This window comes from Elephas maximus, chromosome 9 (genome assembly GCF_024166365.1).
Source record: "Elephas maximus indicus isolate mEleMax1 chromosome 9, mEleMax1 primary haplotype, whole genome shotgun sequence".
Taxonomy (NCBI): Eukaryota; Metazoa; Chordata; class Mammalia; order Proboscidea; family Elephantidae; genus Elephas; species Elephas maximus.
In genome coordinates, this window is record NC_064827.1 from 72,432,323 (window position 1) to 72,459,614 (window position 27,292).

The window sequence follows — 27,292 nt, forward strand, 5'->3', positions numbered from 1 at the left end:
GAAGAAGCACCTGATTGGCCGTCAGAACATCTTACACGAGGCAGGAGGAGGTATTAACAGCTTAATTTTTCTTTGGAAGTTGGGATATATCTTCATTTTCTGCCAAAGCATCTTGTCATTTCTCCAAGTTGAAATTCTGTGAGTTTTGAAAGAAACTTTACAAGCGTCTTGGTAGAGAGGTTCATTTACAGGGACAGAGTGAGGAAGTATGAGGTACATTGTCCTTTGAATTTCTTTATCTCATCTGGTGTATATATTAAACAAATAGCTCTAACTAAACATTTCCTTCCTCCAGCTTAGAAGCTGTCTATAGAGTACCCAGGTTCATAGCTTCAAAATGCTGAGCTAATCCTCTCTGTGTTTATGTAATTCCTTTCTGTTTCACATGCAGTTGGCTTTCTTTCCAAACCTGAGCATTTCTGTGTCATGCTGTAGTGACACAATGCAGATTTACATGCATAATCTTTTCAAATGCATTGAATACAGAAAACTGTGTTGCATTTGTTTAACATGTGTCCTGCTTGATAAATGATACATGCGGTTGCTGCCTTCCATAAACTTGCCTGCAGCTAGCGTTAATGATGGGAAAGAAAAGAAGGGGATAAAAACCACAGCAGGATTTGAACGAAACAAGGCAAATGAAAAAAAAAGAATTCTCTAAGCTTCATTATTGCTCTTACAGAGGAAAGGGAGCTAATGTGTATTGTGTCTGCTCTGTTGCCAAGCACTTTTTCATATTTTGTGTCATGTGAGCAACACAGCTACTCTCTAAAATTAAAAAAAAAAAAAATTTTTTTTTTGATTAGACATGGTTTATTCCATTTTATAGATGAGGAAACTGAGGTTCAGAGAAGTAAAATATCTCCTCAGGTTCACACTCTTGTAAGTCATAGAGCCAAGGTTTGCATATAGGTCTGTATGACATCAAAGCCTTTTACCATTCATTCAGTAATCCAACAAATATTTTTTGAGTCCCTGCGATTTATTAGGCTCTACTAGGGTCTTTTTTTACTAGGGTCGCTATGAGTCGGAATCGACTCAACGGCACTGGGCTGAGTTACTTGAGGTGCTGGGAAATCAGTGCTAATTAAGACAGACAAGGCCTTTGCTCTCATAGACCTTACATTCTAGGGACTCATTTGGAAATAAAGGAAATGGAAGGCCAGTAATTAAGACCCTAACAAAGTTGACTTGATCCCAGACTTTTAAGAACTTGTTTACCTGTCCACAGTATTTTATCACCTTTTGTCCTTTAGCATAGATTAGCTTAAGAATAGCAATGACAGACATTGCTAATTGATCACTGCAGACTTTCCTGCCTGACCCCAGATGGAAACTATGATCTTTCTGGCACAGTACTCTAAGCAGCCACAACCAGTTGATCAATATTGCCATTTGAGAGCAACCTATTTGTCCTGGGATACTGGTGAGCATTCTTTCAGTGAGGGGATCTTATTTTCTTTATATATAGATTTTTCTGTTGGGTAGTTCAGGTGGTAGGTCACTAACCACATGGGGGCAGGTTGGATTTCCCACAGGGCAAGCTGTGTCTTATAATTTAGTCTGTCTGGTTTCATGTTACTCTTTATGTTTATTTCCCTTTTGGCATCCCAGATCCCTAAATAAAGAGTTTAAATGTTCCAGCTGGGTATCAGTGCTCCAGTGCCTATAGGAGTAGGTTGTAAGTAAACACTTGGCCAGACTGTGAAAGAGAGGTGGTGGTGGTGGGATGTCACAGGAGTGAGTAATCAGTCATTCAGTGAGGAGCTTCAGGAGAGAAGGATTTGGAGACTTGAGACCAGGCTACCCTTCAACGTGGAGATTTCCTTTATTGTTAACCGTAGAGAGCTGTATTTCATTTTATTCAGGAAGATGGCAGTTCTCTTCCAGAGAAAAATTAATTTCGTTTCTTTATCCAGCTTTCTTATTTAACTTGGCCATTTCGACTTGACGGCACTGGGTTCTTTATACCCTTTATGGGAGCTCTGGTCGTGCAGTGGTTAAAGCACTTGGCTGCTACTGTAAGGTTGGTGATTCAAACTTACTAGCCACTCCACGGGAGAAAGATGTGGCAGACTGTTTCTGTAAAGGCTGATAGCCGTGGAAACCCTTTGAGGCAGCTCTGCTCTGTCCTTTAAGGTCGCTATGAGTTAGAATTGACTCGACAGCAGTAAATTTGCTTTTTTGGTATACCCTTCATACACTGGGGGAAACCCTGATGGCGTAGCGGTTAAGAGCTACGGCTGCTAACCAAGAGGTTGGCAGTTCAGATCCGCCAGGCGCTTCTTGGAAACTCTATGGGGCAGTTCTACTCTGTCCTATAGGGTCCCTGTGAGTCGGAATCGACTCGATGGCAGTGGGTTTGGTTTTTTTTTTTTTTTATATATACACTGGAAACCCTGGTGGCATAGTGGTTAAGTGCTACGGCTGCTAACCAAAGGGTCAGCAGTTCGAATCCACCAGGCACTCCTTGGAAACTCTATGGGGCAGTTCTATTCCCTGTCCTGTAGGGTTGCTATGAGTCAGAATCGACTCGATGGCACTGTTTTTTTTTTTTTTTTTTTTAATATACCAGACCTAATTCCAAATCATTTTTGGAAAAAATTAAGCTACGGGATTTGGAAGAAAATACAAAGTAGTGCCATTGGGCTTGGAGTTGGGGAGCCTAGAGTCTCCTCCTAACTCTGCCAGTAACTCAAAGTGTAATGAGTGGGGTCCTTACAGGACTTCTCTTGGGCTCTCAGGGATGTGACCTTATCCTATAGGTCTCCATATACATAATGAGGGGCTGTACTTGATTATGTTGAAGACTTTTTTACAGCTTTGACAGTCTGTGGTCAGTGGTACAGTTTTAAAAATTTACTATTTTAAGCAGTTGCCACACTGCTAGATCTGTGTATAGCCTTCCAAGAAGGTGATTCATCTACATTATAGAGTTCTGGTTTGTCTTTTTGACATATAGTAATACCTCATACAGATGCAGAATTCAAGTCATTTTAAAATGAAACGGAAATTTTTAGGCACCCCTAAAAAAAATCGGAAAAGTAAAGTAGGTATGCAGCAACCACGACTCATTTAAACCAGAAACTTTAGAAGAACTCAAGGCCAAGAACTGGTCCTGTGAATATGAAACTCCTTCTACGTGATGTAGATTGGCTCTGGTCAAAGCTAAAATTCTTTTGAAAATGTCAGAGGCCTTGTTTTCATGAATTTCACGTAGTCATGCCAATGAAAGTATCTCTGTTTTCTTGCTATCCTTCAGAATTGCATACCAGTTATAATGGTTATAATGTTGCTTGAGTGTGAAGTGAGTCACTTTGGGAAGTCACTGTACCAGTGTGTCACCTGGCACATTAGAGAGCAAGACTGTGTCAGAGAAACCCCTGGAAGATGTCGGGCATGGTGGCAGTGCATCAGCTGGATGATATTGACTCAACCTTTTTTGGGTGTTCTGTGCATTCTTACCTATAATAAATTTATATTATGTATTTGTAATAACTCCCCTCGATTTTTACTGTGTGCCAGGCGCAGAACAAGATGTATTGCTTATTTTACTCAGTCCACTCTGAGGTTGAGGTACAACAGGGTCGTCTTTTCTTACATTACGAAATGGAGGCTGAGAATGGTCAAGCTTTTTGCTCAGGGTCACATGGTTCACAGGGCTGGGATTTAAACTGAGATCTTTCTGACTCCAAATCCCATGCTTTTAACTACTAAGCCATATTGCCTTTCCTGGTAGTAGAGACTTATTGTTTGTTCCAAAACATGAGTGAGTTTGGTGTGAGTGTAGATGTGAATGAGTTAAATTTATTTACTCATTCCAAATCAGCACTGGTATATTTTGAGTGTAAAATGTCAACTGGAATTTTTAACGTATAAAATCTTTCATCTGTCTTTACACCAATCTTTGCACAGAACAGCCCCCCCTCCCTTGAGGATTTATTGTGGTTTTGATCTGCATTGCCTCAAACCATTGAAATCTTTTCAAAGAAGCAGAGCTGTTTTCTTTTTATTTTTTCTTCTTTTTCCTCCCAGAGTACACTGGTACCAGGAGTGGACGTAGTTTGCTATTCAGCTTGATCAAAGAACTCTGCACCAATGTAACTTCCTGATCTTACTGGTAACAGAACTAAATGTTTCCATGTTCTGCCAAGATGGGTTGCCAGTTATCGACAGAGGGCTTGCATCTGGTAATAATTATTTACTAATTCTGTTTACCTTTTGATCTGGTTTTCAGTGTACAGCTGCAGCTATCAAGGCTATAAGAGAAAGTGGAATGAATCTGAACCCAGAAGTGGAAGGGACGCTAATTCGGGTGCCCATTCCCAAGTAAGTCTGGATGAAATTCATGTATTTCAATGAAATGGGGCAGTTGTCCTTGGAAGGAAACCAGCACTCCATGATACTGTTAGGCCAGTAGCATACTTTACCTGTACCTTTCATCCTGGAAAACTTCAACCTCTTGAGATTTGCTTTGTTCAGAAGTATTTATTGGTTACCTACTATGTGCTAGGTGCTGGGGATGTAGTAGTAAACCTGACAAAGTCCTTGTCCTCATGTAGTTTACATTCTGGTTGAGAAGATAGGGCAAATAAAGCCATTCCAGATAATGAAATGCTGTGGAGAAAGAAAAGGCAATAGGATCTAATAGAGAATGACTTGGAGGGGGTGATGGTGGAAGGGGCGATTGTAGCCTAGGACTCTTTAAGGAGATAGCATTTGAGCTGAGAGCTACATGATGAGGAAGAGCCAGCTCAGGGGAAGAGCTTTCCAGGCAGAGTGAATAGGAGGCGTAAATAAAGGCTCTGAGTCAGAGCGGACCTTGGCATGTTTGAAAATGAAAAAGGCCAGTGTCTCTGAAGTTGAGTGAGGGAGAGAGAGGTTTTATTCTATATAAAACATAGAAATTATATATGTGTGTGTGTTGTATATATACACACATATATGTAACATATACACCCACACATATATGTGGAGGTTGGACCAGTCAACAGAGGCTGATCATTCGGGCTTTACAGGGCGTGGTAAGGAGTTTGGATTTTGTGCGAAATGTAAATAGACGCCGTTGAAGGGAGTAAAGCAGGGGAAGTGGGGATCTCTCTGTCTACTGATTAACGAATGGAACGTAGGAAACAGGATGGGCGCAGAGAGAACAGTTGGAAGGCAACTGCAGTATTCCAGGTGAGACATAAATTTTTTTAGATTCCATAGCAGACAATCGGTTTCTTATTTTGTAGCCGCATAGTACTTTGCATATTGGAATGCTGCGGGATTTATTTACTGTTAATATAATTAATCTTTTTATGTATCCTCCTTCTTCTCTAAATTGGAAGCTCTTTGAGGATAGGGGACCATTTCTTACTTATCTTTAAGTCTCTGTTCCTACAGTGTCTCACTCACATATACAAGTCCCAAGTAAGTGTTGAATTAATGCATTCAGTCATTTGACAATTCAGCACTCACTACTTGTTAGGCACTCTCCTAATTGTTGGAATATACTAGTAAACAAAACCGATGACAAAAAACTCCTGTCCTTTTGGGGCTTACATTCTAGTTGAGGAGGCACGGTAAACAGAAAAGGAAATAAACACATAATGTAATGTCATGTGATGATAAGAAGTAGGAAGAAAAATAAGCAGGATAAGAGGATGGAGAGTGTTGGGGTGTGTCACTGTAGATAGGGAGGTTCAGGAAGGAAATGACATTTGAACAGAGACCTAAGTGAGAAGAACGAACGAAGCCTTCAAATAGCTAAAAGGGAAATGGAGTATAACAGTACTTGAGTGTCTCTTTGTGCCACACATCATCCTGTATTCCTTTACATAAATTGCCTCATTTGTCACACAATTCCTGTGAAGTAGGTGTTTTTCAGGTACGGAAATTAGGTTCAGAGATGTAAAGTAATATCCCTGAGGTCACATGGCTTATGCTGAAGCTGGGACCTGAAGCCAAATTTAGATTTTTTTTTAAAGCCCCATGATGTACCCGTGCTAGCAACAAAAATTAATCCTAACACTAAGAGTCCAGGGACTTGCCCCACTGAACTTTTTCCTGCTTTATGGCCAGAAAATAGCTGTCCTGTCCCATTGTGTTCTCAGTACTTTGTAAGGCTTTGAAATCATGTGAATTGGGAGCAATATAACTTAGTGTTTAAGAACCAGATAGACCTGGGTTCAAGTCTAGTACCTGTTTGGTTAGTTCATTGATTTGTTCAGCCGATTTTCTGATGCTGTATCATGTGCCACACTCTGTGCTGGGTGCTGGGGGTGTACAGCTGTGGTCCTTGCCTTCATGGAGCACGTAGGCTGTGTGCCAGGCCCCTTGTTTATATTACCTCCAGCTCTACCATCATCATGGAACTCACTATTACCCATAGTTTACAGATGAAAAAGTGAAGTTCAGAGGAATTAAGGGACTTGATCACGTGGTGAGTAAGTGGCGGAGTCAGGAATTGAATTCTGGATTTTTCTATTACCAAAATACAGGCTTTTTCTACTGTACTATATTACCTCCTCTCTGTATTGATGGCTGGGAGAAAGATGTGGCAGTCTGGTTCTGAAAGATTTACAGCCTTGGAAACTGTGGATCAGCTCTGCTCTGTCCTGTGAGGTTGCTATGAGTCAGAATCGATCCTACAGCAATGGGGTAGTGATGGCTCAGTGGAAAGTGCTAAATATTCTTATGGATATTAGAAGCAAGATTTGAAAGTGCAATGTGTAGTAGTTGTTGTTGTTAGTGGCCGTCAAGTCAGTTCCAACTCATGACATTCCCACATCTGCAGAGTAGAACTGCTCCATAGAGTTTTCAAGGCTGTGACCTTTCAGAAGTAGATTGCCTGGATTTACTACCAAGGCACTTCTGGGTGGGTTGGACTACTAACCAAAAGGTTGGACTAACCAACCTTTTGGTTAGTAGTCCAACCCTTAACCATTGCGCCACCCTGCGACTCCTTTATAGTAGTTGTTGTTGTTAGGTGCTGTCGAGTCAATTCCGATTCCCAGTGACCCTGTAGGACAGAGTAGAACTGCCCCATAGGGTTTCCAAGCAGCAGCTGGTGGATTTGAACTGCCGACCTTTTGGTTAGCAGCTGAGCTCTTAACCACTGGACCACCAGGGCTCCTGCATAGTAGTTAGCAAGTTCATTTTCTAGTTCTTGCTTTCCTACTAACTCTGTGAAACCTTGGACAAGGCACTTAGCCTCTCTGAACCTTGGTTACCTCATATACCAGATGAAGGGGTTGTTCTCAGTGCCCGTCAGATCCCTTTTGGAGTTCCAAAATTCTGTGGTGCTATGGATTTTTGCAGCTAAGGGCTCATTGCTGACTTGGATTCTTCTTAGAGTAGCCCAATTGTGTATCATATTTTTCTTTCGAACATCTAATTGACATACGGGCACTTCTGCAGACCCACAGGAGTTAATAGTCACCCTCAGTGCATTGTATGTAGGTGCAGTTTGAAGGATCAGTGAGTTTAACTTGAATTTCCAAGGACATGGGGATCTGTTACATTATATTTTACATTATTTTGTGTTGGTTAATGGGCGTAATCCAAGAGAAAGTTGACAGACCAAAACCGTCTGCTCCTGCAGAGCTCATTTTTTATGTACTTTCTTGCATTTGACAAGGTGGTGGGGTCATGAGGCCCCTTACTGAATTATACGTTTGGTAGTTTTCCAGATAAAAAATGGATGATCTGTTCTTTATTATGGAGCCTGTGTCATGTGAGAGGATAAAGGTTGATTTAGAAGTGAGGGGACTGAGGTTCTTGTTTGGTTTTGGCAGTGATTTCCACATGACTCTGGGCACATCACCCTACAGCTTGCTGCCTTTTAGTTCCTCATTTGTAAAATGGGTGAAATGATACATAATGATATGCAGAAATTTGGTGGGATTTGTAGAGAAGAAAGATTAAATAGTGTGATTTTCTTAGAGAAATGAAGCTGTATAATATACTAGTATTATTTCAATAAACTTTAAATTCTCTCTCTGTATAATTTTACTCTAGGAGAAAAGGAAGGTGTGTGAGGAAGAGAACTAATATATTGAGCACCTACTATGTCTCAGGAACTGTTACGTGCTTGACAGGTACAGAGGAAGTGAACAGTATAGTGGTTAATACGTTTCTTAGTATTTTGTAAGTATTTTAAAAGCTCATCTGCTTTTTAGCTGGGTGACAATGGCAACTGTCTCTACCTCCAAATCTCAGAGAGCTTATGTGTAAAATGCTATTTACAGGACTTCCCTTATATGGTTATAGGAAGATTTCAGTGGGATAATCTGCACAAAACGTTTGATGCTTAGTAACCACCCAGTTAATGCTAACAAATGTTGCTATTTCCTTCATTCCTTTTCACAAACAGATAGGAGCATCATGATTGAGGAAACAGATTCAGAGAAGTGAGGCATTGGCTCCAGGTCACACAGCTGGTAACTGGCAAAGCTGCAAGAAGGAAAATAACATACCTAGGCTTGTGTTAGGAGTTGCTTTTTTTTTTGAGGTGGGGGAGGTGGGCATAAATTCCTAGGATTAGTTTCTAATTATAAAATTGTAAGCTTTGTTCTAGGAAAATTTGCGTTTCCTGATTGATCATGATTCTTCCTTAGCCTAATGATGGTGTATGAGTTCGCTTTTTTGTCGTTAACTCTGGATGCCCAGTTGTGTTTTACTTTCAGTTGGAGCAGCTCTCAGGTAGTACCTCATCCTCGTAACACTCTTCTGATTCCTACACTCTTAATTTAAATGAGCCTACTAAGCATGTGACTCTTACTGTTTAATCTGCCTCTGATCCTTTTGGGAAGGACCCCAAAACCAAACCCGTTGCCTTTGAGTCCATTCCATCCCATAAGAACCTTATAGGACAGAGTAGAACTGCCCCATAGGGTTTCCAAGGCGTGGCTGGTGGATTCGAACTGCTGACCTTCTGGTTGGCAGCCTTGGCTCTTAGCACCGGCGCCGCCAGGGCTCCCTTTGGGAAGTGAACTAAAAAATTGGGAAGTAGAGGGGGTTAAATCGTAAATCATTAACAGGTCAGGCTTGGAGCTTGAGTGGCTCTTATCACTAAGTCTTCTTTTCAAGGCCTGTGAGAACCCAGCTCTGTGTGGCTGTGTACAAAGTCTTTGTCAGAGTTCCTCCTCAGGTAAAATACCATTGAGCCTCTGAGGCCCTGGGTTCGATTCTTCCCCACTGACAACGTATATAGCTCATATTTTCTTCTCTCGCCAGTGCCCTTTTATTTAGATTTAAATCAGTCAGTCAACTGGATGAATTCTCTGAATATTCCCATTAATAAAGATTCATTGAAATAGTTCCTTCTGTTTTTCCTTTCTGTTTATGTAATCAAATTTTTGGTACCATTTATAAATCACCTATACTATGCTGGTGTCCTGGTGGCACAATGGTTAAGAGCTTGGCTGCTAACCAAAAAGTTGGCAGTTCAAATCTACTAGCCTGTCCTATAGGGTCACTATGAGTTGGGATCAACTTGACAGCAACAGGTTTGGTTTTTTGGTTTATACTATACCAGGCACTATGCTGAATGCTTTACAGTTTCTCCCTAAATTTGGACAACAACGCTATGAGTTGAGACTATTATGTCCATTTGACTGATGGGTGACCTTAACAAAGGTTAATGCCTAATGTCACATAGCTAGTAAGTGGCAGAAGCATAATTAGAACTTGGATCTTTGTTACTTCCTTTCTTCCTGTTCTCATCTCTCAATCTAGAATATTAGTCTTTTCAAGAGGACCTGAAAAGTTTTGAGCAGTTGATTTTGAACAAACTAGATTTCTACCTCCAGCGTATTCATGTCTTCACTGTGCCCCCAAACAAACAAATACTCCCTTACTCATTGCTTTAACAAATATTAGTGGGAAAACCACACTAAGTAAAATGGGGCTTCTTTGGTTTGCAAGCAGTATGTTCATGTCTGGCTTTAAATAAACACTGCAGGGAAATCATGATTTCATCCAGGGAACAAAAGTGTAGATGACTGACTCCCCACCAGGGTGGTATCCTTCCATGATTGTCCTCTACTCTTTCATTAGTTTTCGTCACTATCTGCCTTGGTTTTATTTTAATTAAATAGAATTAAGTAAAAAATAAAAATCCCTTCCATCCTCTCCACAGGTAACCACTTTTGACACCTTGACTTCCTAGATTTTTTACTCGATAAAATCAAGTACGTGTCTCTGTCTCGGAAACCCTGGTGGTGTAGTGGTTAAGTGCTACGGCTGCTAACCAAAGGGTCAGCAGTTCCAAACCACCAGGAGCTTCTTAGAAACTCTATGGGGCAGTTCTGCTCTGTCCTGTAGGGTCACTATGAGTTGGAATCGACTCAATGGCACTGGGTTTGGTTTTTTTTGGTCTCTGTCTCCACCATTTTTCTTGTAAGGGTAAGGGATAATGCTATACATACTGATCTGCACCCCCCCCTTTTTTTTTTTTAACCTTAACATGCCATTGCACTCTCTGGTGAGAATTTGTGCCCACTCTTTTTTTTTTGTTTGTTTGCATTTAAAGATGGTTTTAACTAGTTTACGATTGTTAAACATCTTGATTGTTTAAAATTTTTCACCTCAACTAACAGGGTTAAAATGATCTCTCTAGACCTTGCTTCCTGTTCTTCTGGTGGGGGTGGGCAGCGGTGGAGGGGAACTGTAACTGGGAAAGAAGTGACTGTGGAGTGTGGGAGGTCTTGGTGGAGCTATTGTTGCTTGATTGTCTGAGTGCGTATTTGTAACAGCACTGCTATTGCTAAGCTTCTTAGAGACATGGACATTCCAGGGCCAGACAGACATCTATACCACGCACAAGTGGTTCTCGGAGCCAAACTTGACATTGCTCTTTTAGGAGACCCACTGGTATTGAATGCCTCCTAATATTAGGCAACATAACTGTTTAATGCAAACTCTGTTCTAGGCCTCATGCTATATTAGTTAATTCATATCATCCTATTACTCTCTATTTACACGTGAGCAAAGTGAGCTTAAAACTCATTGCTGTTGAGTTGATTGTGACTCACAGTGACCCTGTAGGACAGGGTAGAACTGCCCCATAGGGTTTCTAAGGCTGTAATCTTTACAGAAGCAGACCACCATGTCTTTCTTCCAGGAAGCAGCTGGTAGGTTTGAACCAACGAAGTTTTGGTGGTAGCCAAGCACTTAACCACTGTGCCACCAAGGCTCCTATAATTAGCCTAAGACAGGTGAAATAACTTGCCCAAGTTGATTCAACTAATAGAGTTGAACAGGATCCAAACTCTAGTCTGCTTGACTTCAAAGTCTATATTCTTGTATCTATGGACTTCTGAGAGGCTGGTTTTTGTTTCCTTATTTGTTTTTGTAGCAAGGGGGGTGCATTTGTTATTTTTAAACTTGATTTATAATAGCCAAATTGCATGGAATATATTTTCTGAAATTCAAATTGCAAGACTGTGAATTTGTATGCCTCTTTTGGTGTGGGAGGCTGTCTGGATAATATAGTTTTTTTGTTTTTAATCAGCTTTGTTGAGATTTAACTTACATACCAAAAAAAATGAACTCATTTCAGATGCACAGGTTGATGAGTTTTGACAAATATGTGTCCGTGTAATCATGACACCAGTCAACATATAGAACAATTTAGTCACCCTAAAAAGTTTCCCTATCCTCCTTTGCCAGCCGGTCCCCAGTTCCCTTCCCTTGGTCTCAGACAACCATGTATTCTTTCATCAGAATATAATTTTCATACTGAAATGTAAAAATTCTAGGGCATTCAGAAATTTATTTAACAGGTATTTACTGAATACCTAATACGTGCCAGGCATAGTTCTAGATGCTGAAGATACAGCAGTGAACACACCAGGCAAAGCTCCCGCCTTATTGAACTTCTATAGGGGAGACAGACAATAACACAAATACATACACGATGTGTCAGATGGTCGTATTTTTCTCTCTGAAGCGAAGGCAAGGGTGAAAGCAGGGAACCAGTTAGGAGCTATGGCAGTAAGCCAAGAAGAGATGATGGTGGCTTAGGACTAGGGTGGCAATGGTAGAGTTGGTGAGTAGTAGTTGGATTCTGGATTAGTTTTAAAGGAAAAGCTGCCAGAATTTGGTGATGGACTGGTTGTGGATTTAGAAAGAGAGAACTCGAGTGACTCCAAGGATTTTGACTCAGCGAACTAGAAGGATGGAGCTGTCATTTACTGAGATAGGGCAGACTGTGGAGAAGCATGTTGGATGTGGGGGAAGGTCAGGATTTGTACATATTTATTTTGAGATGCTATAAGACATCCGAATGGATATATGCTTTTGGAGTTCAGAGGGTAGGTGTGGACTAGAGCGATAAATTTGGGAATCTTGAGCATGTGAGGAGGCTGTGAAATTAGATGAGAGTACTTTACAGAGTAAATGTAGATAGTGAAGAGAGAGGTTTGGGAGAGTGAGCCCTGGACACATCAAGGTTTAGGGGTTAGGGAGATGAGGAGAAACATGTGGCCAGTGATGTAGGAGAACTAGGAGAGTGTGGGGTCCTGGGAGCCAAGTGAAGAAAGTGTGCCAAAGATGAGGGAGTGAACAGCTGTGCCGAATGCTGCTGATGGTTCAGGGAAGCTAAGGTCTGAAAATCGATCATTGCATTTAGCAAGTTGATGTATTTAGCAGTGACTAAATCTCTGGTATAAAGGAAAGCAAAAGGGCTTTGTTTGGGGTTAGATAGACCTAGGTTCAAATTTCTGTTCTGTTGCTCTCCAGCTTTGTTGGCTTAGGGCCTCTGAGAAGCAGACGCCTAGGAGTAGACAGGGAGAGCTGTTAGACCACGATGCAGGTCTAAAACCAGTGAGAAAAGGATGCAGCTCTGAGAAACTTCTCCGCCAGGCTTATGGGGCATTCCTGAGCAAAGGCTGCCTGTTAGAGGAGTTGTACATAAGGCATAAACAGCCTGGCTCTAGTATCTCTGCCATGTTCGGTCGTGGGCTGGGAATCTGGCCTCCCTGTGAATGCCGTGGTGGATCCAAATGTGTAGCAGCTGGAAGCTGTCAGGCAGCTATGCTCCTCACAGCAGGCTCTCTTGGAGGGAGGTCTGCGCGGTGTACCTCCATGGCCACTGCAGTGACCTCGGGCAAGGTTGCTTAGTTTTTTTGGTGCTTTGGCTTCTTCATCTGTAAAATTGGAATAATTTTTATGGTCCTATGAAGATTAATGGGATATTATATGTGAGGCTTCTAGTGTGAGGCCTGGCATGTTATAGGTACTTAAGTTTTAATTCCTTTATCTTATAGTTTTTGACATTATCTAATTTTCCTGGTTAAGGAGTTCTTAGATATATCCTTTTTCTGGTTATTTGGGAGTAAACCCAATGATATTTCTGTTTGCTGATTTTTCTTTTAGTCCTAATATCCTCCCTTTCTTCCTCGTTAGCCTCCTGGCCCACCCGAGATCTCTTTTTTTTTTTCCAATCTTTTCCTCCTTTTTAGGGGTGGGAGGAGTTGAACCATTATGTTGTAATTATCTTAGAATTTAAGTTGCCCAGGAACACTGTAGTTTTGATTGTTAATGAGCACCTGGTTGGTTCTTTGAATATGAATTATGGTGAACAAGACCTCCTGGAAGCCATGTCCCAAACAAAATCTGATGACTAGTCGCTCCTGTGGTGTGAGATTCGCTTTTTGTTTCTGGTAAGGGTGAGGGAACTTGGCTCTTCTCTTTGGCACTCTAAGACCACTGGACTGCTCCCCAAGACCTCACAATAGTGACAATGCATCTTCCCCCAGCATTGTCAGGATGATAGACCTTATGCCTAGACTAGGCTCCTTCCCTCAGACTTTATTTATTCTGAGGCTACAGCAATGAATAGAAGTCTGTTTAAAATCTGACCAGGAATTTCCTAACCCAAAAAACCAAACCCATTGCTGTCAAATGGATTCTGACTCATGTGTTACAGAGTAGAAAAGCCCCATAGGGTTTTCTTGGCAGTAATCTTTACAGAAGAGGGTCACCAAGTCTCTTCTTCTGCAGTGCCACTGGGTAGGTTTGAACCGCCAACCTTGAGGTTAGTAGTCAAGCACAAACCATTTATGCCACCCAGGGACCTTCAGCGTTTCCCTAGATAACAATAAAAAGCCCTGAGTTATAATATCCCCAGCCTAACTTCTGTCTTCCTCAAATGTCCCTCCCCCCCCAACATATGCTGATTTGCAGTTTCTCATGGATGATGACCAGGCTTTTCCAGGGAGAGCAGATGGGGTAAGGCAGGGTAGGATGGTCCCCAGGCTGGGTTAAATGGGGACAGGTAGCTGTGCTGTAGCCAGGGAGAGCCAGAATTATTAGCTCAAGGAGCCAGGGTTATAGTCAGAAGAACTCTAAAAAGAAAACCAATAAAAAGAGTTGACCTTAGGCTAGTTGCTTCAACTCTCTGAGCCTCAGTTTCCTCATTTGCATAATGAGGTAATAGCAGTATTTGTCAAGATTTATTGAGGGAAACTCCTGTGAAGGGTATAGGGGAGAAGGAGCAGGGGGAGTCTTTAGACTGTGATGCAGGCCTGACACCTGTGAAGAAAGAAATACGGTAAATGAGGGTTAATGTTATTTTTTGAAAATTGTTATTATCAAGTTAGCTGTTGTTATTTAAACATTCCCATGACGTTTTCTTCATGGTGATTGTTAACTGTTATGGAGTGTCTTAGTTATCTAGTGCTGCTATAACAGATATAACACAAGTGGGTGGTTTTAACAGAGAAATTAATTTTCTCACAGTTTAGGAGGCAAGAAGTCCAAGTTCAGGGTGCTAGCTCTAGCGGAAGGCTTTCTCTGTTGGCTCTGGAGGAAGGTCCTTGTCTCTTGAGCTTCTCCTCCTGGGCGATGTTCACGTGGGTTGGCATCGCTCTTTCCCCATCTCTGCTGTATTTGCTTGCTTGTTTAATATATCTTTTATATCTCAGAAGAGATTGGTTTAAGACACATCCTACACTTCATTAACACGACAAAGACAACCCATTCACAAATGGGATTGCAGGTATCCCCCTGCTTTTTGAAAGTTCGCTTTACACCACTTCTCTTTTACAAAAGACCTGCATTAGTACCAGTTTTCACTAACAGAAAGAAATCCGAAGAGGATGTTCACTGTTTCAAGAAAAGTAGAAATAGTGTTCAGTGTTTGTTTTGCAGCAAGCTGTTAAAGAGGAAGCTCACACCCTGAGCAGTGAGAGTGTTGTCACCAAGCTCCTTCCCCAGGAACTGCACTCAGCATCAAGCCAGCATAGCTTTAAACTGTGTCTGTAAGCATTTGTGCTTTTTTGTTTTGTGTGTGTGTTAGCAAGATGTCTCCTAAGGTTTCAGAAAACTACACTGTACTTATATTATTTCTACTTTATATATGCTGTGTATTTGTTATATCATTCCTGCTTTTACTATATGTTAGTGTTATTTTAGGTTTTATATGTTATTTGGTATGATTTGGCAGGTTATTTTTTGGGTCTGTGAGTGCTCAAAAATTTTTCCCATAAAATTAATGGTAATTGCTTCTTTGCTTTACACCATTTTGGCTTACAAAAGGTTTCATAGGAATGCTGTACTTTCGGATAGCTGGGGAAACGTGTATAACCACAGGCATACCCGTTGCCGTCGAGTTGATTCTGACTCATAGCAACCCTGTAGGCATAGAGGTTAGGATTACAACATGTATTTTGGGGAGACATAATCCAGTCCATAACATGGGGAGGGGAGCAGTATCTCATTCCCATTCCACAGATGAGGAAATGGAAATATGCTGTTGTCATTAAGCAACATACATATGATGGAGCAGGCTTTGAAGTAAACATCAGAAGACATCTTTTTTGGTCTTGCCTCTGCCTCTTATTCATTATATAATACTTTGGAGAAGCCTCAATTCTGTAGCTTTAAGATGGGAAAAGTGATGGTGTATACCTTATTAGGGTATTGTGAGGATTCAGTAAGTCAATTACTTAGCTTTTCTACAGATATTATCTGCTGAGTTCTTACAATGAGCTCTCTCTTTTTTTTAAAAAAAAAAAAACTTTTTAGGTATAATTCGTATAATATAAAATCCCCTGTTTTAAAGTGTGTAAGACAGTGGTTTTAGTATGTTAACAGTGTTGCGTAACCACTATCTACACCCAGAATATCATTTTCATCACTTAAAAAAGAAACTCTGTAGTAGTTGCTAAAAACTTCGTTCTCCATTTAAAAAGGAGAGAAAGAAAGAAACCCTGTACCCTGATAATCACTGAAAACTTTGTTCTCCATTTAAAAAGGAAAGAAAGAAACCCTGTACTTATTAGGAGTCACTCTCAATTTCCCTCTCCTCTCAGACCCTGGCAATTAATCTGCTTTCTGTCTCTATGAATTTGCCTCTTCTGGACATTTTATGTAAATGGAATCATATGGTATGTGGCCTTTTGTGTCTGGCTTCTTTCACTTAGCATAGTATTTCCAAGAATTATCCATGTTGTGGCATGTATCAGTATTACCAAATAATATTCCATTGTATGGATATACCACATTTTGTTTTTCCATTCATTGTTGTTCATTGTTGATGGACATTTGAGTCGTTTCTACTTTTTGGCTTTATGAATAATGCTGCTGTGAACATTCATGTACAAGTTTGTGTGTGACTATATGTTTTCAGTTCTCTAGGGTATGTACTTAGGAGCAGAATTGCCGGTTCATATGGTAACTTTGTGTTTAACTTTTTGAGGAACTACCGATTTATTTTCCATAGTGACTGTACCATTTTATATTCTTAACAGCAGCGTATGAGGGTTCTAATTTTTTTACCTCCTGGCCAACACTTATTTTCTTTCTCATTTCCTTCCCCTCCTCTCCCCTCACCTTGTTTGTTTCTCTCTCTCACTCTTTATTTTTTAAATTATAACGCATCTAGTGGTTACAAAATAGAAGCTCATTGTGGTTTTGTCTTACACTTCTTTAATGACTAGTTGAGCATCTTTTAAAGTGCTTATTGGCTTTTGTATTTCCTCTTTGGAGAACTGTCTATTCAGACCCTTTGTTAATTTTTAAATTGAGTTGTCTTTTTATTGTCGAGGCGTAAGAATTTATATATTCTGGATATTAGGTCCTTATCAGATACATGATTTTCATCCCTTATATTTAATTGCAAAAATAATACACATACAAAAATTCAAATCCTACATAAATAAAAAGTTCCTTTACTGTTTCCCCAAGTGTTCTTTCTAGAAATACCATTGTTAAGTTTAGTGTATATCCTTCCAAATTAAAAAAAAAAAAAAATGCGTATAAACTAAAAAACCAGTTGCCATCAAGTTGATTCACTTCAGAAGCAAATCACCAGGACTTTCTTCCAAGGAGCCTCTGGATGGGTTTGAACCACCAATCTTTTGGTTAGTAGTCAAGTGCTTAACTGCTTAAACCACTCAGAGACTCCAAAAATGCGTATATAAACCTGTATATACATATTTAGCTTACATAAATGGGATTGAATGTCTGTAGTACCACAACTTGCTTTTTTTGTTTTGCTTAACAATAGCCTGTGTACATCCTTTCATGGTGATTTCATTGTTTTTGTTTGTTTTGCTGCATAGTAATACCCTTTAGAGATGGGTATAATACACATGAGGAAATTGGGAATCAAAAAGTTTAAGTAACTTGCCCAAGGTCACAGATTAGTAAGCAGAGGAGCCATTATTCCAACTTGACTCTGCCAGCTTCCAAAGCCCTTGTTCTTGTCACATTATCACATTGCTCCTTGGGCTACTGACCAGGAACCTATCTCCACTTAGTTCTGTGGCCTCCTTGTGATAGCTGCTGTATCAGGCTCTTGTTACAGGTTTAGTGTGTACAATTTGCACGTTCTAGGAAATACTGCTAATACCTTTTTCTTATACGACCCACACACATAAAGACCTCTAGCAATCTTGAAAGGGAAAAAAAGAGAAGAATGCTTAATGACCTCATTTGGGCTGGGGCAGCCACAAACGGCATTTGAACAACTGCAGCTGGTTTTCCGTCCCTTTTATTCCCACCGCCTGCCATCATCCTGCTTTCACAGGGCCATTCATTCTGCCAGGTGATTTCCAATGCACCATTTCTTTCCATCTTCCAGGCCTAGGTGAACCTCCATGCAGTTTTGGGATACCTACCTTCTGTTCAGTGTTGCTTCCCACCTGGTCTGCGGCTTGTTGGGAGCCTTCTTGCTATTACAGCTCCTGAGCAGCTCCCAAATGTGTGGAATGCAGACTTTCTTCCAGCACAGATGCTCTGATTGAAACACACAGGGAAATGCAATCAGGAATCAAGTGTGGAGCATGAGCTAGTTGAGAAGAAAGTTGCCATCAACACTTATGCAAAAACTGCACACAAAGGGACAAATTCCTCTTCTACCTGCCCCTCTTCTCTTTATGTCATGGAGCTATTTTTGGTACCTAGCAATTGGCTACTGTAGATCAGATCACTCTTCCACTATGCTGGGCTGTATCTCAGGATGGTGTGCCTGCTCTAGCCAGGTCCGGGCACAGGACAGTCCTTTGAAAACAGATGGCCAGTGTGTCCCCAGAGGGAACTTACGTTACTGCTGGTGGTAGAAATCCTTCCAAAGTGTGTGTATGATTTCTTTTGGACTGAAAGGACACATTCAGAAGGTCTGATGTTTTCATGAGACATTAGTATGTATAAGACAGCTGGTGATGGTGGGGGAGACAGAGCCAGAGGGTGAGAGAATGTACCTAGAAGAATGTTGTCGTTGTTAGGTGCCGTCGAGGCAGTTCCGACTCATAGTGACCCTGTGCACAACAGAACGAAACACTGCCGGGTCCTGCGTCATCCTCAAAATCGTTGTTACGCTTGAGCTCATTGTTGCAGCCACTGTGTCAATCCACCTCATTGAGGGTCTTCCTCTTTTCCGTTGACCCTGTACTCTGCTAAGCATCATGTCCTTCTCCAGGGACTGATCCCTCCTGACAGCATGTCCAAAGTATGTAAGACGCAGTCTCGCCATCCTTGCTTCTAAGGAGCATTCTGGTTGTACTTCTTCTAAGACAGATTTGTTCGTTCTTTTGGCAGTCCATGGTATATTCAATATTCTTTACCAACACCACAATTCAAAGGTGTCACCTCTTCTTCGGTTTTCCTTACTCATTGTCCAGCTTTCACATGAATATGATGCGATTGAAAATACCATGGCTTGGGTCAGGTGCACCTTAGTCTTCAGGGTGACATCTTTGCTCTTCCACACTTTGAAGAGGTCCTTTGCAACAGATTTACCCAATGCAATGCGTCTTTTGATTTCTTGACTTCTCCTTCCACGGCTGTTGATTGTGGATCCAAGTAAAATGAAATCCTTGACAACTTCAATCTTTTCTCTGTTTATCATGATGTTGCTCATTGGTCCAGTTGTGAGGATTTTTGTTTTCTTTATGTTGAGGTGCAGTCCACACTGATGGCTGTGGTCTTTGATCTTCATTAGTATGTGCTTCAAGTCCTCTTCACTTTCAGCAAGCAAGGTTGTATCATCTGCATAACGCAGGTTGTTAATGAGTCTTCCTTCAATCCTGATGCCCCATTCTTTTTCATATAGTCCAGCTTCTCGTATTATTTGTTCAGCATACAGATTAAATAGGTATGGTGAAAGAATACAACCCTGATGCACACCTTTCCTGACTTGAAACCAATCTGTATCTCCTTGTTCTGTCCAGACAACTGCCTCTTGATCCATGTAAAGGTTCTTCATGAGCACAATTAAGTGTTCTGGAATTCCTATCATTCACAGTGTTATCCATAGTTTGTTATGATCCACAACGTCGAATGCCTTTGCATAGTCAGTAAAACACAGTAAACATCCTCCTGGTATTCTCTGCTTTCAGCCAGGATCCATCTGACATCAGCAATGATATCCCTGGTTCCACGTCCTCTTCTGAAACCGGCCTGAATTTCTGGCAGTTCCCTGTCGATATACTGCTGCAGCCATTTTTGAATGATCTTCAGCAAAATTTTGCTTGCGTGTGATATTAATGATATTGTTCTATAATTTCCACATTCGGTTGGATCACCTTTCTTGGGAATAGGCATAAATATGGATCTCTTCCAGTCAGTTGGCCAGGAAGCTGTTTTCCGTATTTCTTGGCATAGATGAGTGAGCACCTCCAGTGCTGCATCTGTTTGTTGAAACATCTCAATTGATATTCTATCAGTTCTGGAGCGTTGTTTTTCGGCAATGCCTTCAGAGCCCCTTGGACTTCTTCCTTCAGTACCATCGGTTCTCGATCGTATGCCACCTCTTGAAATGGTTGAACATCGACTAATTCTTTTTCATATAATGACTCTGTATATTCCTTCCATCTTCTTTTGATGCCTCCTGCATCATTTAATATTTTCCCCATGGAATCCTTCACTATTGCAGCTTGAGGCTTGACTTATTTCTTCAGTTCTTTCAGCTTGAGAAATGCCGAGTGTGTTCTTCCCTTTTGGTTTTTCATCTCCAGCTCTTTGCACATGTCCCTAGAAGAATAGGAAATCTCATTGGGCTACACAAACAAAATCAGTTCCCTTTAGGACTAGCAGCGCAAAGGGAGTGGGCAGCACGCTCCAGCAAACAGTAAAACAGGGCATGTATCTACTGCCGATTGCAGGCTTGTGCTTCTGCTAGGGAGAGCCTTGCAGAAGCCCAGTGAGGAGATAGGTGGCAAGGTTTTCTCTCAGAGGAGCTGTCAAAAATGTTCTGATGGGCCATTCCCTTCGAGAGCAGCTTCCTTCTCCCTCACATGGCTCCCCACCTCACCTGCAGCCTCCTATTCCTATTCTTTCCCTCTCTGCTCACCATCCACTCAGTAGCCCGGGCTTCAAGTTACTTAATCCTTTTTGACTGTTTTCTCCCTCACCACTCACATCCTATTGTCCCAAAGTTCTAGAGATTCCATAGTAAGACTAATAATAGAGCTGCCCTGTAGCGAGCTCCTGCCATGCAGGCGCATTGGCAGTGTGCCAAGTCGTTGCCACCCATCGTTTCATTTAATCCTCATTTCCACCCTCCTAGGAATATTCATACTCTCAATTTATGCACGAGGAAACTCAGTTTGCAGAAGTTAAATAGCATACTGAAAGTTCTGAAGCTATTTAGTGGCAGAGCTGGGATTCCAACTTAGGTTTTCCTGGCTCTAAATCATGTCGTTTCTATCTTTTAAAGTCCCCTGTAAGCAAGCAGATACCTTTTTGAAGTTGAACGTCTGAAACGTTATAACTGGTTTTTGCTGTAACTGCCCAAGCTGAGCATGACTTCCTCAGATACACAACTGGTATATAGTTTTGTACGTGGGTCGCATTCTCATTGAAACAGTAGGAAGTATCATTTCAGTCAGTGGGATTCTGTGCTGTGTTAGTTACCAGTGGGGCATACCCTCTGCTTATTGTTCATGCAAACATGCTGAAGGAATTTTGCAGGAAGGCCCCCATCCAGGATATTACTGGAAGACCTGCCTGGTGGAGTTTGTACAAACAAAGTGTGACCCTGCCAGTAGAGCCAAAACCCCTGTCTTATGCTGGGAGGCTCTCTGACCCCAGTGGAAAAGGCTGCTGTCTTTATCACGCAGCTAAGAAGCTGTTGCAGGGTGGGTCCTGAGCTCCCCATCTGCCTGCTGAGAGGCTCCTGGAAAGACTCTTGCCATGTCCTTAAATCTGTCTACACAAAATAATACATCTGATCATGCTTCCTCTGCCCTATTCAAGACTCTTCAATGGTGTTCCACGTTGTTCTTAGGAACAATCACTAGAACTCTTCATATGACATAGAAGGGCTTGCGTAGTCTTGCCTTGCCGGTCTCTCCCGCCTCCTCATTTGGGATAGTCCTTCACCTCTGTGTTCTGTACTTCAGCCACACTGCTTTTTTTTTCAGTCCCTCAAGAGCAGTGTCCTCCTTTTCACCTGGAAAAAAAATGCCTTTACTTTATACATGCTATTCCTTCTAGATGAAATTATCCTACCCTATCCCTTTCACTCTTATTTAACTTAAATATTACTTAAATATCTCCACATTTAGTTTTTGGAGTCTCATGGAAAACTTGGTCAGAGCCCTTACGTTGCTTATTATTTTCGTAGAGCTGCATATATCATTATAGTACTTATTACAGCTGTAACTTATTAATAAACTGTGTATGTGTTTGTTTAATGCCTGCCTTCCTTGCTATGTTCATACAGTACAGAGCAGTTCCTGTTGTATTTAATGCTATATATCCCTTGCATCTGGCATGGGAACTGGTGCATAATAGATGTGCAGTGAACACTTGTTGAATGAAAGCATAAATTAATTAATTCCTTAGTTGATTAATACATACTGATAAGATAATTTCAGGAGTATATTCTGAGAGCATTTGGATTTTAAAATGTACCTGAAGATTTAAATTACTAGTCAGATCTTAAAAATGCATCTTGCTGAAGCGTCGTAGATCACTTGCCTGTTCATTTTTCTTTCTAAAAACCTTCTTGAATAAACTCTACATTATTTGAAAGTCCCTCAGGGGTTCCCAAAACATAAACAACAGCATCAACAATGGCAGCTTGTATATTCTGAGTGGTTATTTTCTACCACACTTTGTACTGGCTACTTTCCATGTATTATCTCAGTTATCACAATACTCTGAAAGGTAGGTAGATGTTGGTTTTTTTTTTTTTTAAGTCGTATTTCCAGATGAGTAGACCAAGGCTCCAAAACCTTATTTGCTGAAAGTGAAGAGGACTTGAAGAACTTACTGATGCAGATCAAAGACTATAGCTTTCAGTATGGGTTACACCTCAACATAAAGAAAACAAAAATCCTCACAACTGAACCAATGAGCAACATCATGATCAATGGAGAAAAGATTGAAGTTGTCAAGGATTTCGTTTTACTTGGATCCACAATCAGCACCCCTGGAAGCAAAAAAAAAGCAGCAGTCAAGAAATCAAACAACGCATTGCATTAGGCATATCTGCTGCAAAAGACCTCTTTAAAGTGTTAAAAAGCAAAGGACTAAGGTGTGCCTAACCCAAGCCAGTGATGTTTTCAGTCACCTCACACATATGCAAAAGCTGGACAATGAATAAAGAATACTGAAGAAGAATTGATGCCTTTGAATTATGGTATTGGTGAAGAACATCGAATATACCATGGACTGAAAGAAGAATGAACAAATCTGTCCTGGAGCAAGTACAGCCAGAGTGCTCCTTAGAAGCATACTTTCACATACTTTGGACATGTTATTAGTAGAGACCAGTCCCTGGAGAAGGACATCCTGCTTGGTAAAGTAGAGGGTCAGCAAAAAAGAGGAAGACCCTCAATGAGATGGATTGACATAGTGGCTGCAACAGTGGCCTGAAGCGTAACAACAATTGTGACAGTGGTGCAGGACCAGGCAGTGTCATTCTGTTGTACATAGGGTCGCTGTGAGTTGGATCCAACTCAACAGCACACAACAGCAGCAATAGACCAAGGCTCAGAGAGTTTAAATAACTTGCTCAAGGTTACCCAGCCAGTAAGTGGCAGACCCAGAAGTGAAGAGGAGTGAGTGGAGCTGAGCTGTGTAGCCTGGGATAGAACACTGCACCGTCCCCTGTCCCCCTTTTCTTGCATCAACTTGTGTAGCTCTCTTTTTATCTATTTTATAAATGGGGCCTCTGCCTTGGTTTTCTTTGAAGCCAGAGTTTTGTGGCTAAAGAAGAATTTGAAAACTCCAGGCCTGCAGAACAAACTTGACCCTGATGCACTCTTTTCCTCCTCATCTTCTTTCACCATGTTTCTGCCAGAAATGCCCTTTCCTGTCTTCTGTAGCTGACTAGTTGCAATGCATCTGTAAGATATTTTCCAGATCTCAAGGCAGAATGAGTTGTACTTTCTCCATGTTCCTCCCCCACAAGGTCTGTCCCTCTGTCCTAGCAGTAGTTTTACTCTTTCTAAGTAGTGGTCGACAAGTTTGTCTCCATTGCTGGAATGAGCCTCTGGAGAAGTTAGACCAGGCCTACCTCCTTTCTGGAGCTCCTCAGCCTGGTCCAGGAGGCTCAGCCAGTACTTGATGAGTACAGAGTGGGCGCTCAGAACCAACTGGCTGAGTCTGGAAGCCTAAAATACAAACTCTAGCATATACGACAGCATCATATGAATACGAGATGGAGATGATCAGATATATTAATCACTGGTTTGGAAAGGAATTAAAATATTTCCATAACATAGTATGTTTCTCTTCTAAAACAGATGTGCCCTTATTGTTTCATGAGGAAGTAATTAAGTGTGTTGATTAAAACATTCATAAACGCTATCATTTATTCAAGGCTACTATGTGGTACTCTCTTTATTCGTACTTTACGTGTGTTATGTCTACTATTCCAGTGACTCTGTAAGGTATCTTTATTATTTTCATTTTAGAGGTGAGGAAACAGAGGCTCAGAGAGATTAAGTAGTTTGCCCAAGGTTAGTCAGCTTCTGCGTGATAATGAGAATCAAACAGGTCTGTCTGACGGGAAAACCAGTGCCTTTCCATCATGGTACAGTGTTTCTGGTCCTGTATTTTAGATACCATTCAGTTTAACACCCTGAACCAATAGGCATATACCTTTATTCCTCTCATCCTTTCCTGTGCCCAGCATCCCTTCCTACTCCTCCCTTCTCTCACGCGCACTGAACCCTCTTCCTCATTTCCTTGTAGTATCCTTTTGATTATTGCCTCTGTATTACAACTTGAAACTAATGTTTTTATCATTGTCAGTAATAACTGGACATTATCCTATATGGATACTTTCAGGTGTTAACAGTATAGTAATGTCGTATTTGTATTGATAAAGACAAAATAATACATTTTATTAAGGCCAAATTACATGTATTATGGTTTTGTTTTCTTTAGAGCCTTTTGCTCTTGAGATTTTTTTGAGTCTTGGTTTATATTTAAAATGTACAGGCAGTCCCTGGATTACAAATATCTGACTTATATACAACCTTTAGTTACAAAAAAAAAAAAAAAAAGCCCCTTAAAGCCTATCATATTAAGAATTTGAGGTACATATAACGGTTTGTAATAACAAATAGGCACTACTTTGCGACACACATTAGAACATTATCATTACTGTGTTACTATGTTAAAGATGTTTTAGTGCATCTACAAGTTTTTTTTAATGCTTTTTAAGCATAGAAAGGTACGCTATATATTAAGACAAACATTTTATTAACTTACATTAGATACAAACCGTACACAACTGTTCTGACTTAACATACAAATTTGACTTAAAGACAGATTAACAAACTCGTTTGTAGTCTGGGGACTGCCTGTGTGGTTTATTCCTGCCATTTAAAATGTAAGTGTAACAATGTAGTGAAAACAAAGTTAATTTTTTTTATTTTATTAAAGATTGTCTAAACAGTAGGATACCTGTTTCAAACTATATATGAAATACAAGATTGAAATACTTCAATAAGTTCTTCTTAGAGAAGTTTAAGAGGTTTCTGACAGACTTAGAGTCAGTTTATTTTCTGCTCCTCCTAGTATTTCAGCGGGATTAAGTTTTTTGAATCAGTGGATCAAGTTTTAATTTTCCTGTTCCTTCCTTATACTGACATATGCTTTGGCAGAACAAAAAAGAGACCTAAACATGTCAGCATGATTTTTGTTCAATGAATTAAAAACCATAAAAGTAACAAGATCTGATCCAAATCCCTAAACTCCTGACATGGTGGTTTTGTCCTTTTCAGTCCCAAGATTCATATTACTGACTTTGAAAAGCTTTCTGCTTGGAAGCAGAAGTAATGGCAGCAGTGCGTGATTTATTTGAAATAGATTACAAGGGGTAGGCAGCATGGAGTAGTGGAAAGAGTACAGGCCAGAAATATCTAGGTTTGAATCCCAGTGCTGCTACTCAGGCCTGTAGGCAAGTCACTTAACATCTGTGTGCTTCAATTTTCTTATTGGAAAATAGGGGTATTAGAATCTAATTTGAAGAGTTGCTATGAGGATCTGTGAGGTAGCACACTTAAAGTGCCCACCTAACATAAAAAGCCAAACCTGTTGCTGTCTAGTCAGTTTTGACTCGTGGAGACCCCATGTGTTACAGAGTAGAACTCTCCCTGTGGTTTTCTTGGCTATAATTGTTATAGAAGATCACCAGGCCTTTCTTCTGTAGCACTGCTGGGTGGGTTTGAACGGCCAACCTTCAGATTAGGAGTCAAGTGCACCACCCAGTGACCTTACCTACCTTACATAGAGGGGTTGATAATGGTAGTAATCAGTATCATTTTTATTTTGAGAATATCTTCAAATAGCTGAATCCAGAAAGATTTATTTATAACATAGCGTCTACTTTGTCTTCAGAGCTTATCCTTTCTCAGAACTAAACTTTTTTTTTTTTCATTACATTAGGGAGAAATATTAGATAGATGCCACTGAATCTTTAATACCACACTGAACATGTATCCAGAGCTTGGGATTGTCCTTAGGCAATAAGAACCAAGGAGATTTGAGGATCAGGAAGCATACACCAGTGATGTTCACTTCAGGACCCAAGGGACAGAGGAATTTTGTCATGCTAAGATCAGTGGTTTTTGAGACAGGGTTGACTTTGTGTAAGATACTGGACTTCTTTGGGCCTCATTTCTTCTGTAAAATGGGGTTAATGATCTTATAACACCCTCATAAGGCTTCCAGCCTCTTATCACTTTCTTCTTTGTTATCCATGCTGCAGCTGCTTTTTCAAATGAAATATGGTATCTTTGCAGCTTAAGCTTTTGTACATGCTCTTTCCTTTGTTTGGAAATCCCTGCAGATTGGTAACTTGCCATTTAAGAATGACAACTTGCACTCATTCTTTAGTTGCTAGTTTGATGTATTAGGATAGGATGGGCTATGTTGCAGTTAACAAACAACCCCAAGATCTCAGTGGTTTATAACAACAAAAGTTTATTTCTTTCTCATGCTGCATGATGGGCACTGATCATTATAGTCATTCTTGGACTCAAGCTGAGAGGAGCTTCATCTCAACTTGTACTAAAGCCAAGGGAAGCAAATGTAGTGGAGCACACACTGGCTTTTAAAGCTTCTGCCCTGAATTGAGTGACACCCATCATTTCTGCTCCATCATTTTACATCCACACCTAACTTACAGAGGGGGGTGGGTATGTACGTTCCTGCTATATGCCTGAGAGAATAAGAACCAGAATACTGGTGAACAGACCTAATGACTACCATGTTTAAATATCATTTCTTCAAGGAAGTCTTCCCTTACTCTCACCTCCCCAAACTCAGAATCAGGTGCCCTTCTGTGTTTCTGTGACACCTTGTACTTTCCCGGTTTCCTTACCATAGCACTTCTCAT

At 40.7% G+C, this 27,292-nt stretch overlaps 1 protein-coding gene across 5 annotated transcripts in view; it reads left to right on the forward strand.

Annotated features, from left to right (window-relative positions):
* MRRF (mitochondrial ribosome recycling factor) overlaps positions 1-27,292 on the forward strand; it is a 103,987-nt gene that overhangs the window by 26,972 nt on the left and 49,723 nt on the right. For all 5 annotated transcript variants that reach the window (XR_007518795.1, XR_007518796.1, XR_007518797.1 and 2 more), the window contains exon 5: positions 4,238-4,329. Coding sequence is in view for 1 of the 5 variants with exons in the window: in XM_049897256.1 (XP_049753213.1) it covers positions 4,238-4,329 (92 nt within the window). In the remaining 4 variants the exon portion in view is untranslated. The remainder of the gene's footprint in view (positions 1-4,237; positions 4,330-27,292) is intronic.